The sequence below is a fragment of the Corythoichthys intestinalis genome, chromosome 5 (assembly GCF_030265065.1).
Source record: "Corythoichthys intestinalis isolate RoL2023-P3 chromosome 5, ASM3026506v1, whole genome shotgun sequence".
In the NCBI taxonomy this organism is placed as follows: Eukaryota; Metazoa; Chordata; class Actinopteri; order Syngnathiformes; family Syngnathidae; genus Corythoichthys; species Corythoichthys intestinalis.
Window position 1 is genome coordinate 41,060,961 of NC_080399.1, and position 17,007 is coordinate 41,077,967.

Below are 17,007 nucleotides of genomic sequence, written 5' to 3' on the forward strand. Positions count from 1 at the left end.
CGGTTACATTCACAAAAGAATCTTCTTCATTAAAATACAAGCATGCCACACGCGTGAGCCTTCATGACCAGGCGTCAGGATTAACCCGTTCATTTGACATTTGCTGTTTAGAGAGTTGACTAAGGAGATTCATTCAAATCTTTTGAACTTCAAAGCCGATAAAAAACAAATAGAGTTTAGGATGCACCATTTTCTTTTACATGAATATTGACAGCGCCACTATGAAAGTCCAAAAACAAATAACTGCAAATGCTAACATGACCATTGATGCATCTTAAAGGAATAAAACATTTACAGAGACAACAAAATTGCACTATTTACACAGACACTCTGCAAGCAGTCAGTACAATCAACTACAGGGGATTTTGCTCATGCTAAATATGTAATGTCCCACGCAAGTTAGTTGGAAAGATATAGGAGAAAGGGAAACTAAAAGGGGACACGTGAGCCATGCTAAAGGAAGTTGAGCAGGGCATTGATGGTGAAACACCAGAGGAGGTAGATGCAGTAGCTGCACAAGAAGGGAGAGTCAAAGGGTTTGTGTGCCACCTGGTGGCACGTCCAAGTAAGTGTGCGGCAGGCTGACCGCAGAGAGACGCCACAACCCATGGCCGCACCCACGCCCGCGCGGTGGGGCACAGTGGCCATAGCAAGAGAGGAAAGGCGGGTACCTGAGGGCCGGATATCGGCTGAGGGGCCTGCCACTGCTATTGCCCTTCCAGGGGCGTCCACCATTGCTGCAGGGCTTGCGGGCTCCTGGTTCTCCTGCAAAGGTTAAATAACGTTAGATATTAGACATAACGTTAAAAGACCTCGTTTCCACTTTATTGCACAAATAGTATTTTCTTATCTTTTAACTTAAATAATAAACATAAATACCGTAGATGTAGCTGGAGCTGGGGAAGGAGAAGGTGCACGTGTCTTTCTTTGAGCATAGCCAGACAGACGATGACAATAGTGTGGCTTGCAGTAAAATTTCCCTGGAAATAAAAAACAAACGTTCAAAAATGCCCACAACAGCAAAACATGCAAGCACTCTTGCAAATAGGCTTTGTGTATTCATTTAGTGGCTAATCTTTGTCATTTGGGACGTAAGAGAGGTAATGTGCAATACACATTTCCAGGGGGTGATACAATAAGTACATTAAGAGGCAGATTTCTACGTTAAATGCAGATTCATCAAATTTAACCTTACCGTCCTCCACATCAAAGGCATAGGAGGACAGTCGGAGTGTGGTGCCGCAGTAATCGCACTTGAAGCAGCTGCGATGGAAGAATTTCCCTTCAGCGCTCAGTCTCTCCATAACATACACTCGCTTCCGACAGAAGAAACAAACATCGCTGCCTCCAATATTGACAGGGAATTCTTTTCTGAAAGAACCCTGCGGAGAGAAATCGTAACACATCAGTAATGGGCAAATATAAAGTTGTATAGGCATTTTAAAAATTGGCATGAGCCGGTTACTGGTTTGACAAAAAAAAAAAAAAAAGTTTCCACCACTGGTATGAACATATTTGGGTTGTTTTTTGTTTTGGCATCGTCAAAGACATCAGCATTGTGCAGCCTCTCATTATTAGGAATCCCGTTGAGTTCCAAGCAGGACACACGCAATTATGATGCTGTTAGAATTTAATACCAGCCTACGACTAGTTAAATATGACTAGTATACAATATCAGGTTTGAGCTCTCACACACACACAGCCGCTGCAGGAATCTACAGACAAAAAGTGAAAACATCTGAAATCATCAGAGAATTATCCAAAAGGAGCTGCAAACACACTACTATCACAGACTCTGTTATTTGTTCAGTCTACACTCTCATCATTTAAAATACTACTGAACATTCCTACACACTATAGACAGGCACGTGCCGTTGATCAAGGATACGGCAAGCTTACCACATCTCTTTTCTCAGGTAATGGTTTGGGCACTTCCTGAAGCTGATTGGCTATCTGCTCAGCCAATGAGCTAACTCCCCCTGTGTACATCCTTACATAGTGCTATGAAAAGTATTACAAGGGAAAACATGGAAAAAACATAAGAAAGTGATGCAGGAAAAGAACATGAAAAGGGGGATGCCGATGAGGATGAGAGGAAACATGCAAACAACTGATTCACTCAAGAAACAATCCTTGTTCAAAGATTAGAGGTTTAGGTATGCTGACAATTGTATTTGAATACTAATCACCAAAGAAAGGGGATTTCCAAATAGGATGGGTATCCTTACGCCGTCAGGGATGTCAGGGATTACCTACTTACAACTCAAGAAAAATCCCAGAGTTTTGTGATTAAAATGTCTCAGTTCAGTGAGAGCAAATATCCCAAGGCTTTTGCTTGCTTGAACCCTGATGAAGATGCGCAGGAGTAGACTTGCATACATCATAAAGCACTTGCAAGTTTTCTTCAGCATTTGTGTTGGCAGTACAATGATTGAATGTTGTTTTTGGCAACTCTCAGCCTGAGTTTTAAAAAGAGGGGATTGATGCTCCATGTTTTTTTTTTCCAGGAATAAATTATATTTTGTTACTATACATCACAGCACGCTTAGTAGGTTAATCTTAAAAATAAAAACACTGCAAGGAAGTGAGACCATGTAACCTCTTGACTGAACACAGACTGTAGTGTGGGTTAGCACCAACGCAATAAATTTCTTTTTCCAAGCAACTACCTGTCTCAAGTTGTCAGAAAAGAGTGAAGACTCCGAAGCACTTTGGGCTCGGGCGAGATGCCACTGTTCCATGAAAAACCGTGATGGTTTTTTCTTTGGCTTCATGAGAATGGAAGGAAGAAATATTACCATGTTGGTTTACATGATTAGTTATAAAATTAATCCGGGACCAGCTTGATGGTTGACTTCGATATGTACCACTCAACCAAAATGATTGTCTTTTCTTAGCATTGTTTCTCACATTTTCTACAACAGTACAAAAGAAATTACTCTTCAAACAGAACACAAATGCTATCTAGCAATGAAATGTCTGTGTAACCAACGTAAGATACGTAATGGTACTCTTGGTTAGCGTCTGAATCTACTCTGAAGCAAAAGGGGAACTCCACTTTTAAAAAACGGAAGCACAAAATATGTATATGCAGCAATAATATGATAATTTACATGATTCGAATAGAATATAACATTTCACCTTGGGTCCTGTTGACCTGCCCTCCAACTGAGAGGCAAGTTGGTCAGCCCTCTCCTGAATACTAAGCACATATAAGGGCATTGGTGCAGCCGAACATAAAGACTTTGCTGGCTTCTGTAGGGAAATACGTGAACCAATAATGTAGGGTTTAGTTAATCACGATTAACTCATTTGCTGATATTCATGGCAATAGATGTCTAATCCATTTGAACTAGGAATGCTGGTAATTCTCCCTCCCAGTTTAAATTGATTGGACATCTATTGTTGTCATTTGGCAAAAATGAGTTAAATATTGTGGTTGTGTTTAACATGCGTGGAGTTGTTAGAGATTTTTTCATTATGGCTATACTTAATATTTCGTAGAAAAACATTTGAAAATGTCACAATCTAAAAATAAAGATTTTAAGTGATGGTCTTCAATAAGTCAGAGACTGAGCAGTGCCCATCACAGAAATCAAAGAAAAAAGAAAAAGCCAACCTTTCTACAAGACTCCGAAGCTGAGAGTGGTAAACTCGGATGCTCAGAGAGGCCACGGGACAAATGCCACTGCTCTAAAAAGAAACGGGACGGCTTTTTCTTGGGCTTCAGAGATAAGGTAATTCAAAGAGGGGAATTTTGAGGATTAGATGGCGTAAATATAGTGTTATAAAAAAAAATCTACATCAAAAAACATTTTTACCTATTTGAATTTTTGTTATCCTACACTTGAAAACCAAGTTTGCTAGTCACAGCACAGCCATGCAAAGTGTTCACCTTTGGGGGCTTGTCATTTTTTCCCTTAAATTTTGAGATTAGACGGTCAGCCCTCTCCTGTATACCAGGTACATGGATAGGTCCTGGATCGTTCCGGTGCAAAGGCTTCCAATCCTGCATAGGAAGCTAATTTAACCTTACACACCGACTCACAAGTCGTGGGTATGTGTATATTTCCATGCACTTGCACAAGTTAACAGGGCCGCGTACACGAACCCAGATGTTACTGACTGACCACAAACACTTAGGTAAATCACTATTGTCACAATGTTAGATGCGGAGACCTATTGAATTTCTATTATAATTTGCTCACCAAAAATAGTCCTACATTCCTGACCTTTAAACGACCATATCTATCTTTATTACCTGCCATAGAACAATGATGTTGGTATCATTGGAATCGTGCTTTCATGCAGTAATTACACCCATTTTGTTTGGCCGTTGTGTATTTTATCCAATACTGAGAAAATCTCAATCTTTCCACAACAGGCCTGGTATCACACAGAAAATACTAGGAGCTGTGCGTATCCAAGCAGGCATTTTACCCCGTAATTCACAGGCTTCTCATAGTATTCAAGCTCCTCTTCTTCCGGAGTCACACCCAAATGCTTAAAGGCAAAGATAATTCAGCTGAATCACACAATGATCACATTAAAGGCACTGTGCTTGTCAGTTCATTAGGCTGCAATGGCATGGCCTCACGCCTACGAGTAAGATAACAACAGGCATCAGTAAGATGACACATATGCACCTAGGGTAAAAGTAGTCCATCAAGGATTGGTGGCAGAAAGTCACAGACAAATGGTAAAAACACAGCAGAATGTGTGTCACCTCTGTATGGAGAGAGAGCGAAGAAGTGGAGGAGGAGGAAGAAAGGAGCAGAATGGTTTTCTTTGGGCAGCTCCGAGAGCCTAAGATGGCTGGTTGGTCTCCAACGCTTCTGGCCTTGAGAGACGAGGAACAGCAGATTAAGCCTCTCTATACGTCTAGATAATTAAATCAGCTTCTGGCTTTTTCACAATGCAATTTAACAATGAATGACAACATTTATCAACTGATCAAATCAAATAACTTCACTTGATTAATGGCCTTAGAGAGTGGGGTCCCAAAGTTATTGATTAGTTTCACCACTCCTACAACACGCACACAGACAAAAAAAAAAAAAAACACACCAACAGCAGCAGCAATTGTGACTTATTTATATGCGATCAATCCATCTGTAGAGCTTGGTAAATGCATTTTTTTAGGTGCAACATTACATCATTTCCATGAAGAAAAAATACATATTACCTCTTTCCACTCATGTACCTTTTGGATATGTAAGTTCAGTCTATTGTTTGTATTTAAAGTTGAAAATAATAATGACACAAGACGCTCAAGTGTAGTTTCAAGGTCAGCAAAGAAATTTAAATGTAAAAATGCAAATATATTCTCAAATTAATGAATTTAATGCACTAGAAGACTGGCATGCTTTTAATTGTATTTTTAAAGGAATGGCACAATAGCAGCCAAAGTCAAGTTAAAGGCACAAGACAAGGTTTTGATCAAGTACATCCCAGTGGAAAGAATTGTGTTTAACAATTTGAAAAAAGACAGAGAAAAATGTCAATTCCAGGAAGTAGACAAAAAGCAGCCATTGTCAGACATTTTTAAATGCCGGTACTACTTAGCTAATCATATGTGAATACAGTTTAGTAGACTGTCCCGCCTAGGCTACCCACTATGCACATTAAAGATGTCCCGATCCAATATTTGGATCGGATCGGACGCCGATATGGGCAAAAAAATGTGCATCGGTATCGGATCGGAACACGGGACACCAGACTTCCGATCCAGTTTTTTTTTTTTAAATTCCGGTCCGGGTTTTCCAGCGCACCGGTTTACATAATCCATTCCAGTTTTTGCTTCGGTTTCCCTAAAATCCGATCCGCATTTTACGGCACACCTTCAATACACTACATTTACATTACCGTCTCCCAATTTACCGAGAGACTTTATCAGTAAAAATGTCAGCTGTGTGGGATCATTTCACCTTAAAGGACAACAAAGACGAAGAGGCAGAGAGCAACATATGCCACAATAAAGGCAAGCGTAGTGGTAAAGCTGTAAGAAGTTTTAATACAACCAACCTAATCAAGCATTTAGCGAAATACCACCACAAACAATATGAGGAGTATTTTAAGAAAACCGAAAACAAAAAGAAAGGTCCTACGCAACTAACACTGGCAGAAACTTTTGCTATTCATGACAAACTGGCACTCAACAGTCCCAAAGCCCAGGGAATAACAGGAGTCATTGCCGAAGAATTCATTCTGGATGACAAGCCATTATCTCACATGAGTAAAGACGCACCATCCAACACGCGATTCGGCCGTGGAAGATTCGAGAACGAATCACAAACAATCAAATTCCGATTATTGAAATATGTCAAGTAAAGCGGGATGCAATGAGAAACTGACCGCATTGCGTCCCGAAAGTAAACATAACTTGTCTTAGATCCAGGTAATGCCAATGCTCAACTCACGGCTTTAGCTCAACTCATGCCGCTGGGTTAAAAACACAAGAATACCTGACTGCTGCTGATAGCCGCTACAAACTACGTCAACGTCGTTTTACTGGAGATAATAGATATCATATGTATATAGAACAAGATGCTACACGACAGACTCGACTGCGTTAGCAACATTGAAGTATTGAAAATCAGATGCGTTAGTAAACAGCCGCCATCTTAAAGCAGAAGACTTCCCTAGTAGGCTGTTGTGAACCTCCCAAGCGAACCTAATTAACTTTTCATCTAAAATACTCCTAAATCGGCAAAATATTGACTTGAATCTATCTTCAAAACAGTTTTAAAACTTTCACATGTCGAAAGTAGACAGATGGGAAATTATGGAATAACGGGAGCAATTTTGACAACTTTAACAGTTGTTTCGCAAAATTAAATGAATTGAATGTAGTTTAAAGCTGCTGATACAGAATGGGGACATAGTATTTTATTTACTGTTTTAAAATGTTAACTTGATACTGAAATAGTCGTTTATTTAAACCTGAGAGGCTTTTTATACAATTTTTGTAACTAATGCATAAACATTAAAAGCATCTAATAGCTTGGGGGATCTGTGGGATTTTCCACTGAGGTTGTTGGTGTGTTTTGCTTTTTTAAGACAGTTTACAATATTATTTGCACGTTTTACTGACTGATGCCATTTCTGTTTGTTATTTATAATGTTTTGTGTTTGTCACTGAATAAATAGGTCAGTTTCTTGTTACCAACCGTTGTGTGTTATTCAAACTCACCTAATTCAGCTGGCTAGTTGTTATCAAGAGTACTAAAACCTTTTTCAACATGAGTCTGACAACTAAGTAAGGAGGCTAAATAACTTTAAACTTTAACACATGCTCAGAAAGGTCGGTATCGGTATCGGCCAGTATCGGTAACGGATCGGAAGTGCAAAACAATATCGGTATCGGATCGGAAGTGTAAAAACCTGGATTGGGACGTCCCTAATGCACATCTATTGGAGAAACCAGCTTTAATTGATCCGGGAAGTTAAACGGGCTGAAGTCGGGCTCTACCTGAGTCTCACAAAGACAAATACCACATGTACAGAAACTATACAGAGTGTGTGCCGATTTTTTTCATATTTTTCTTTTATATCTCCTTTTTATCATAATTATTATATTTGCAGTGCTTAAAAACCTTTTATCAAAATATACATACAGTATAAGAGATTTTTTTGTTAGTGTTTGTTTTCGGTTGTTAATTTTTTTTTTTATACTTTGGGGGGAAAAGGGGAAAACGTCTTATATGTATCTCTTTCCCAGTGCTGTTGAATCTGAATAAATACACTGAACACACGCCAAAAAAAAAATAAAAAAAAAATATATATATATATATATATATATATATTAATGTAAATAAGCTCCGCCTCTACTTCATGGGGGTGGGGTCCATTAACCACAGGAACGAGGGATCACTGTATTTTTTTTTCTTTTCTGGCCTGTGATTTGCAGTCATTGATGATAAAAGATAAAAGACAAACTTGTTTTTAATTTTATAAAATGCCTGGTAGAGTTAAATGTACATCTGTCCAATTTCACCAATATAACAGTGACAACAAAAATAGCTAATTACACCTCAATTCAAGCGCTAATATGTGGCCAAAATCACTCAAGTCTTTACAGCAGTGGTAATTTTTGTGTCTCAGTCATCTGATAGTTGGAATTAAAGCAAACAAGGCGTTATTACTATTTTTTCTTAATGGCCGATTCAACGGTACCTTCCCTTTTGAAAAGCATTTAATGGCTTGGACATAGTGAAACTGGAAGTTTTGGGATTCAAAAGAGTTGGACAGAAGGACAACTACTAGGGTAGCGGCACTAATCATACCTGCTCCCCCCTGTTGGGCAGCGTCTGACACTTGATCTTTTCTTTGTAGCGAATACTCAGCTGCTCCTGCTGCTGTGTGCGCCTCTAAACCATGACAGGACAGGCAAGGAGGAGAGACTCTCACACTTTTGTTATGACACCACATAGCAAATATCCAATCATTTGGTTTAGTACTTCTGTCAGTATGGGATACCATATGTACCAACATAATTAAAGGGGGGCACACACAGGCTAGTATGAATCCACTTCAATGATTCTATGACACACCACGGGGAAATATGGTTAGTTGATCAGTGTCTGGAAGTATCTACAGGAGAGGGGGAGGTACACTTTTTACCTTTCTCCAAGCTGGTACAGGTGCTAGCCGCACTGGCTCAAGGGGCTTAGACGGGGTCGGGTGCAAAATACAGTCCAGATTGGGCAGAGAGTCCCCCTTTTTGGTTGTGTGTAGAAGATGAGGAAGGGTTATCAGCAATGGCAAAAAAGAGGCATGAAAGCCAATATGAAACAATCCATGACGGAAGGTGGACAAAAGAGAAATAGACACAAGGAAGTGATGGATGGATTGAACATACCTTATGTGATCAAAACTAAGGGGGGGGGGTCAGGAGAAGACCATTCTAAAAAGAATGGCACAGTCTTTACATTCCTATCTACATTGGCAAATGAAATTATTTCCATAAACTGGCCAGTTCAGCTGGACTTGCCAAGCTATAAGCATGTATAAAAGGCACAGTTGAATTGGTTTGACATACTGTACATGATGTACTCGGTACGGGAGTATTGGTAAGTATTACCTGGGACTCGTGATTTTTAATAACTAAGAAGGATGTTAGAGATCTTACGGCGTATTCACACGTGATAAGCAATGTTTGTAATTTAGTGTATCTCACCAACATTGCGGCCCCATACTCCGACACAGTGGGTGGTGGTAATGCATTTTGAACATTAGATGTCACCTGCCAGAATATATGACGTACTCAGGACATCATTTATTACGTTCGTTCTGGTACACAACACACCTGCTGCTACGCATATGTATAAAACAGAAAAGTGTAAACAAAAACGGGAACTGAACGCTTAGCGTTTTGACGATCAATTTCCAAATGCTGTAGTCCAATATGGGGCCGTAGCCTGGCAAGGAAGCTTTAATTTCTCCATGTACAAGATGCAGGCAAGTCAGTCTGCTCTTTTGTGGTTTGGGCTGGAGTTTAAAAATTGATGCTAGCGGTGGGGCTAACAAGTACAGACGGAATGTGAAAGAACCAATCACGGAAGCACGGATGTGGCGTAAACGAAATAAAACTCATGCTCTCGATTGTAGTCAATTTGTGAGGGTATGAAGAACGAGAAAAAAATAGCTGTACCAGCAATAGCACTATAACAGGGAACTTAAAAAATTTTTTTTTTTTTTTTTTTTTTAAATTTAAAGTGCCATCGGGTCCCTTACAGCAGGGAACAAAGACAAAAATGCACAAAACCTTGCAAAACGCCCATGACTTTAAAAAGAAATACTTAAAAAGACTACATCGCACACCTTCATGACATATCAAAAAGTCTCACCGCAAATGCTGCGATTTGTCGGTCGGTATAGGAAATCCAACTGAAAAACAGAGGACCAGACCGACTTACCATGTATATTATACACAGTGAAAGTCTGGGTCTTGCCAGGCAAATGGGTCCATATTATTTGGCCCTGAAAAACTGTCAATACTACTAAAAATGTACTACAATTCACCATTATCCATTACAGACATACATTGCCACACAAAAAAAGACTAATGTACGCGGAAAGGAAAACAGCGGAAAGTTGCAAAATTATAATTAGTAACATTGACAAGCAGATTCGCACAGGACTGCTAATATCAGAGGTAGTCTGTGTTTGGCGAATTACAGTCGGTAATTCGCGGCAAATTTTGCTTTACTTTTAAATCATAGACATGGTACATTCACACGGGATTAAAATCTCACATCGGTAATTACACATCACCAGAGGTCCCCAGTTAGGATTTTTTTAGTGCAAATATGGCTTAAGTGACTGTGACTTGAGAGGTATGTTTTTTCCGCCTCAACAATGCTGCCCACTATAACAGTCGTGTGCCCACTAATTTTTAAAACTGTGAATACCAGAAATGTGAAGTTGCCGACATGAAACGGGCACACTGCCTGACCAATGTTCATTTTGGATCTCATCTCACTGGAAAAGACTCCTACACCTCCTCCATCATAAAAGTAAAGTTTCTGTCACACCTGTTCAACAAAATATTGGATGTCGGAATTTAAAAAAAAAAAAAAAAAAAAAGTGCATACCTGTCTTTTGAGTCCTGAACCCTGGGCGGGAGCATTTTCTTCAAACTTGGCCAGCAGCTGATTTGCCATGACCTTGACTTTATTGTTGTTCACTGCAACAGCAGAGTCCATCTTCTTCTCTGACAACAAAGCATGGATACTCGCCTGTCTTTCCTCACGACCAGCCTTGGATGCTTCCTCCTGAGAAATAAATACCTAATATTTTCACTGTCAACTAAGTAGTTACATTTTCATTTATACACTTCTTGTCAAAAATATTCTTATTCACTTTTGGTGGATTTACTCTAAAGTCTGCAAGAAACAATGAAGTATACACCTTAGTGTTCCGGCTCAATTTTTTTTTTACAACATTTGCAACAAAAAAAACGCGCGTGTAATAGGTTGTGCTGTTTTCTTCTTCAAATGGTCTATTATACTTCTTTCAAAGAGGACTATTGATCATTTCAATATGAAACGAAATCAGCATATTGGTACTCACTTCTTCGGACTGGCTGGTTTTTCTTCTTTTCCCCAAACTGTCAACATCCTTTTCTTTTTTGTCCTGATAATGAAATATCATGTTATTCCTCCAGCTGCAACACCATCATTTAGGTTTCAAGATCAACACTGACCTTGGGGTTGCGCTTCCTTGAGATTGCTATGCTCTGACCAAGTTTGCTCAGGAAGGAGATGGGGGATTTGGTACTTGCCATGAGAGCAACCTTCTCCTCTGGACTCAGATTTTGATTATCTGAAAGAGATGACAATGAGGATGACAATACTAAAACATGTGCATGCAGTCACTCACATACGATTAGAGGTGATTATATTTGCCAATGCTGACACATCAATATAACATCTCAATGATGTCATACTATTAAGTGTGGCTCACCTCCAGGTGGCACTGTGTCCCTAAACATTTCATAGAACTGGCTGAGGTACATGACCATTGAAAGTTTGTCGGGCTCCACCACAGAAGACATCTCCTTGCCAGTCATGCAGGGTGAGATGCCAAATTCCCGCTCAGCCACATCGAAACCCAACTGGTTGTTCTTTTCCTGGTCTTGCTCATCTAGAGAATCAAAGTCACTGAAAGTGGAGAAAAAGGGAAACACCAACAATGATAAGTGTTATAAACATTTAAACACATTTTAAGAAACAATCCAGACATTAGGATTAATTTGGAACAATAAATAAGGTTGTATGTAGCGGGATGTCATCCAATTTTACTTTTTTTCTGAAAATCGCCATTCATTAAAATTATTGTTCCTATATTTATGCCAGAAAAAGATTTTCACATGTTGAAATGCTCTACTATACTGAATCTGTGGACCCATGTGTTGGTTTTCTGACAACAAAACAAGTCATGACTTTCTGGAACAGATTTAAAAGGTAAACCACCAGTTTCAAGTGTCAGACAATACATGTCTGCTACTTAAGAAAGGCCTGTTGTTTTGTGGCCTGATAGTGCCAGAGTGAAGGAATACATTTTAACACAATCTATAAAAACAAACAGCGGCTGGCGAAAACAAAATTTACTTAAGGTTTGTATTCAAATAGGCACCAAACATTCTATTGATGGTGACACTATCTTTAGTCTGGGACAGTTTCCAGTAAATTTCATCAGTGCAAAATGAACACGCATTTCAACCACTCACCAACATGACTGCAGAGATCCATTTAAAAAACTTAAGTGCATTCCATCAAGCGCTGAAGCGACTCTCAAACCTCTTTCAATATCCTTTTACACATTGTGTACATGTAAACATCTCCCACACTCAACCTTAAAAAGCAGCTGAGACAGCACAAAGAGCTTATGTTAACTCCATTGTTGCCTCAAGACACCATCATCCTACATTATAGCTCTGTGTGGGCATGCATGCATAATTTGTAAGTGAACACAGCTAAGTGAAATGCAATCTTGAGGAGCCTGCCTAAGTGTGGAGATTGTCACTTCATTACCAATGATTGACAAAAAATGTAAGGTCCCAAACCACACAATGAACAACATACACAGCAGGGCAGTCATTGCAAACACCAATGTAACCTCCCAGCAATCTAAAATTGGCAGCGCATGCTGAGCTAAGTTCTCTTTGATTTGTGAGATAGTACGTAAATCCCAATTTCAGATACTCACATGAGATCTGGACGGTATCGGTGGATAAGCGCACACAGTGCCAGACCACTCTTCCAAGACATGGTGAGGTCTTTAACGCAAACATTTCGGTATCCTTCTGTTTGTCTCTGGCACCAATTGAGAAGTTTACTGGATCTTGCTATGGATTCTGTTGAAGCAAAGAGAAAAATGTATTGGTTAGCTCATGATGTAAAATTTTGCATCGACCATTACCATTTTTGGGTAACCAATTGTACGCAACATGGAAATTGTATTTGGACACACTACTCAATTATCGCGCATTTTATATTTTGCATACTGTAATAATAAGGGCTAAACTACTAAGTACTCCTCTGAAGCTTTTGAACAACTTAATGTATGCAACTTTGTTAGATCAATTGGGGAGGGCCCATTTATTTTGTAGCATTAATATCTCCCAGTGCACACAGAAAAAGTCCTTCGAGAAACGCTTGCAAATATTTAGTGTGAAAACACTTCAGAAGTCTTATCTCAACCCTAATAAACAGCTTTGGATTAAATTTGAATTAAGATGTGAGCCTGGCCCTCTTGTCCAATACATAATCAATGCTCTCAATTCCTATGCTATAAAGTATTGTATCAAGTCTTAACAGAACAGTCAAAGGCATTACAGCTTCCAAGGAGAACTATTGTCCTGCTATTATGTATGTGCTAATAGCGTAATGACAGAGTGACCAAATAATTTTGACCATATAATGCATTTCTTGCTGGAAAATCATCTTCCAGCCTCGGTCAAGCTGAGGCTGTGTTGACAATCACAAAAGGCTATCATCCGTGACTTAATCATCCATGTTAGTACCAATATAAACTGGTCCATCAGGAAATGTAATGAACCATGAAGGGTCAAATGTTCATTGTCAGAGATGACACAAGATGCAAATGAAAGGTTAGGAGAAAAGGCAGAACTCAAATGCTGTTTAAGTTGAATTTACTGGAATCAGTCAATGACCAAGTTAGTAATTGCATGTTCCATCAGTTACAACATTACTCATTTTTACGGGAATCAGTCAATGACCAAGTTAGTAATTGCATATTCCATCAGTTACAACATTACTAATTTTAAGTATAAGACAGGAAAACACAAAACTTGTTAAAACTATTAATACCTTAAGAATAGCAATACCATGCATTCGAACTTTATGTTACCTTGCAACTGCTTCTCAAGCAGGCAGTTGTCTACAGTGGAAATAGTCCAGCATTATATAATTGGAGCAGCAGCAAAAAATTACAATCAACTGATGAATTATGAGAACGAAAAATATATTTGGTAAGAAAGAAAAAAAACACTTTATGGATTTATAAGATGAAGAGTAAATACAAACCATTCCTGATTAACTTGGGTGTTGATGAGTTGATCACATTCTCAATTTCAATGCGCATTTCTGTGGACTCTCCTGTGTCTAGAAGGTGCCGTACCTGCAAATGACCCAAGTTTGCATTATTTACTTTTTTTTTTTAATTTATACAGTCCTTTTGCCTATCAGATTTTTACGATCTAGCGGTATTTTGTTTCTAAATTATCATGTTACATTGCTTTATGTTAAGAGCAGTATTTATTGTACAGCACTTTGTTGCCGCGGCAGTTGTTCTTACAAAGAAAATTGACTGAATCATTGAAGTACATGATATGAAGAGAATAAAGCAATACCAACAAATCTTTGGAAGCTGTATCCCCCACCCCAAAAAAAGATGTATTTTATGGCAACATTCAGTATGTATGACAACATTCAGTATGAAGCTCTTGTATTAAATCTCACTAAATTGCAAAGGTTAACCAAATTTTGTGGCCTTTTTTAAAATGGGTAGATGGCATTAAAAAAAAAAAAAAAAAAAAAAACTCCCCCCCTCACTTTAAGACTTACCTGGCTAGGTCTAAGGAAATTAAGGCTAATATTGGGGTAGCGTGTAGTGGGATCTACGCTGTAGTGACTGAAGTTCTTGCTGACATTTTCTGGTGTGGTCTGAGGCAGGAGACGATAAATACTCTCCCTGGGCAAAGAGCAGATGTTTCAAAACAATTAGTCAACTTCTTTAACAATCCAATGCATTGATTAGTTCAAGATCTAACGATAGTATTAAGTATTACCATATTAACGAGAGCGCGCACAACTACAATATAGATTCAAATTATTTTCAATCTTTGAGATCCTCTCATCCTGTTCACACAATAAGAAAAGGTGGTAACTGATGGTTTAAAATTACACACGGCCATGTTTTTGAGATGAAAGGTGAGTGTTTGACGATGAATGATGTAAGTGTTGGCGTGCGAGTTTGACTTGTAGTTGCTTTATTGTTTCCACACACTCACCTCTCAGACAGCACTTCTAATGGTTGTTTTCCCTGAGCCCAGCTCTTCACCATCCATCCTGAGTCCATGGCTGCCAGGAAACCTCGGGCAATGCCAGTACCCATGGGCCAAAAGGGCTGGACACAGCAAAATATTACATATGACGACCAAAAATAGTCATGTAGAAGATGACCGACTTAAAATAAGTACAAATGTGAAAACCACTCACCTCCAGCAGGCTGTCTCCAACTAACGCCACCAGCAGCTTATGGCCGTTGCGCTGGCGCACCATGGCGGCGTTCTCAGACGCGTACATGCAGGTGAAGTCAAACATGGCAACATCAGGCTGGCCATAGTGGTTAATGGCAAAATCCAGTGTGGGCAGCTGGTGGTTGGTTGAGAAATCTGCTGCCTCACGGGCATAAGACAAGAGTGCAACCTGATCCACGTTTGCTCTTGAAAGAAGCAGCTCTGTGTCCGCGTAGTCCTACAAGAAAAAAATACTTTTAGTTCCTGTATTTGTTTGGCCTAATAATTGCCTGAACAAATTAACAAATATTTGAAAGTCAAATAAAAACTAATGCCTTGCATAACCAGCCTACTGTAAAAAAAACAATTATGAAAGGGTTACTGGCAGCATGTAACCATAGTCAACGGCAGACTTTTATTCCAATGCATATGTATCATAATGCAACGTTTACTGCTCCAATGCCTATGACGAAACTACAAAAAGTATGAATGTTTACAGATGTCCCGAGCCAATTACGTGATCGGAATTTGAGCCGATCGCGCCATTTTTCACAGGATCAGGATCGGATTTTTAATTAAAGATATATATTTGTTTCTCTGCTACATGTGCATACAGCCTTCACTCTCCCTCCTGCTGCTTTTCTTGCACACCATTGCACTGCAGTTTGCTGCCTGTTTAAATTAATGATGAGTGACAGTTGGCGAAGCTTTGATGTTGCCAAAGAAGCATGGGAGGGCTGACTTGAAAGACGCACATCTGTCAATCATCGTTGAGCTTGTTAAACACTAGCGTGTTCTAGCTAAGGCTAGGTTCATACCGCAGGTCTTAATGCACGAATCCGATTTTTTTATCATATCTGTTTTTTTGGCGTGCACGTTCAGACTGCCTTTGTCCATTGAGCCCCTTCAGGTATCACGCATGAGCACTAATTCACAGTCCGAGATGCGCTGATCAAACTGACCCACACGCGCAGGTTCAAAACAAATGCTGGCTTAACGCCTTTCTAGGGAGTTCATATTTTGATTTCCAAATAAGGACACAAATAAAGGACATAAATAATCCCCGTTTAGTTTTATATCGAAAGTTTATATGGATTGATAGCATGCACGCACTGTGCATGCATGACGCACACATACAGATTACGGACAGTTGCCCCAACTCTCGGCCGTGTAAGCAATCTTGAAATATTGCTCATTTGGAGCACAGATCCTCCCCACACTCCCATGTTTTTTTTTTTTTTTTTTTAATGACTGTTGTCAAACTTGCCTCTGCCCTATACGCCGCGTTCAAGCTAGGCGCTAACGCTAATGCACAGCTCCATCGCTAATGTAGCACCCTGTCTCTCTCCCTCTTTGTTGACGTAATTGTCGCATGAATTCCGATTTGGGGTACTTGACAGTTCAGACCGCAGCCACATCCTGGAAAAATGTGGCCCAGGTCGGATTTTGACCACATACGAAAGTGACCTAGATCGCATTTGAAAGGGTCTACTTTTCTGTGACCAGTCCCGTTCAGACCGTCAAGTTAATGCCCGACTTGAGTCGGAAAACACAAAAAATCGGATTTGTGCATTAAGACTTGCGGTATGAACCTCGTCTAAGTGTACTCCGAAGCCTGAGAGCATTTGAGTGGAATCAATCAATGAAGCATTTAATAAAGGTAAGTATTTTTCGACATTATTCTTGTTCAAAAAAATTTGGTGGGACAGTAACATGTTTAAAACTTATCATGATTATTAAAT

The 17,007-nt window shown here is 39.4% G+C and overlaps 1 protein-coding gene across 14 annotated transcripts in view; it reads right to left on the reverse strand.

Annotated features, from left to right (window-relative positions):
* Positions 1 to 17,007, reverse strand: part of mical3a (microtubule associated monooxygenase, calponin and LIM domain containing 3a) — a 97,867-nt gene that overhangs the window by 37,918 nt on the left and 42,942 nt on the right. For 4 of the 14 annotated variants that reach the window (XM_057835572.1, XM_057835573.1, XM_057835575.1 and 1 more), the window contains exons 8-28: positions 15,246 to 15,503; positions 15,038 to 15,153; positions 14,592 to 14,718; positions 14,052 to 14,145; positions 13,876 to 13,905; positions 12,712 to 12,859; positions 11,467 to 11,663; positions 11,207 to 11,325; positions 11,074 to 11,136; positions 10,596 to 10,775; positions 8,623 to 8,718; positions 8,286 to 8,369; positions 4,727 to 4,840; positions 3,896 to 4,009; positions 3,620 to 3,724; positions 3,142 to 3,255; positions 2,670 to 2,768; positions 1,900 to 2,001; positions 1,196 to 1,382; positions 880 to 980; positions 672 to 765 (exon numbers count right to left, since the gene is read on the reverse strand). In XM_057835572.1, coding sequence (XP_057691555.1) covers positions 672 to 765; positions 880 to 980; positions 1,196 to 1,382; positions 1,900 to 2,001; positions 2,670 to 2,768; positions 3,142 to 3,255; positions 3,620 to 3,724; positions 3,896 to 4,009; positions 4,727 to 4,840; positions 8,286 to 8,369; positions 8,623 to 8,718; positions 10,596 to 10,775; positions 11,074 to 11,136; positions 11,207 to 11,325; positions 11,467 to 11,663; positions 12,712 to 12,859; positions 13,876 to 13,905; positions 14,052 to 14,145; positions 14,592 to 14,718; positions 15,038 to 15,153; positions 15,246 to 15,503 — 2,542 coding nt within the window. Of the gene's footprint in view, positions 1 to 671; positions 766 to 879; positions 981 to 1,195; positions 1,383 to 1,899; positions 2,002 to 2,669; positions 2,769 to 3,141; positions 3,256 to 3,619; positions 3,725 to 3,859; positions 4,504 to 4,726; positions 4,841 to 8,285; positions 8,370 to 8,622; positions 8,719 to 10,595; positions 10,776 to 11,073; positions 11,137 to 11,206; positions 11,326 to 11,466; positions 11,664 to 12,711; positions 12,860 to 13,875; positions 13,906 to 14,051; positions 14,146 to 14,591; positions 14,719 to 15,037; positions 15,154 to 15,245; positions 15,504 to 17,007 lie in introns of those variants that run through there. The other 10 variants (XM_057835586.1, XM_057835576.1, XM_057835579.1 and 7 more) reach the window with 10 other exon arrangements.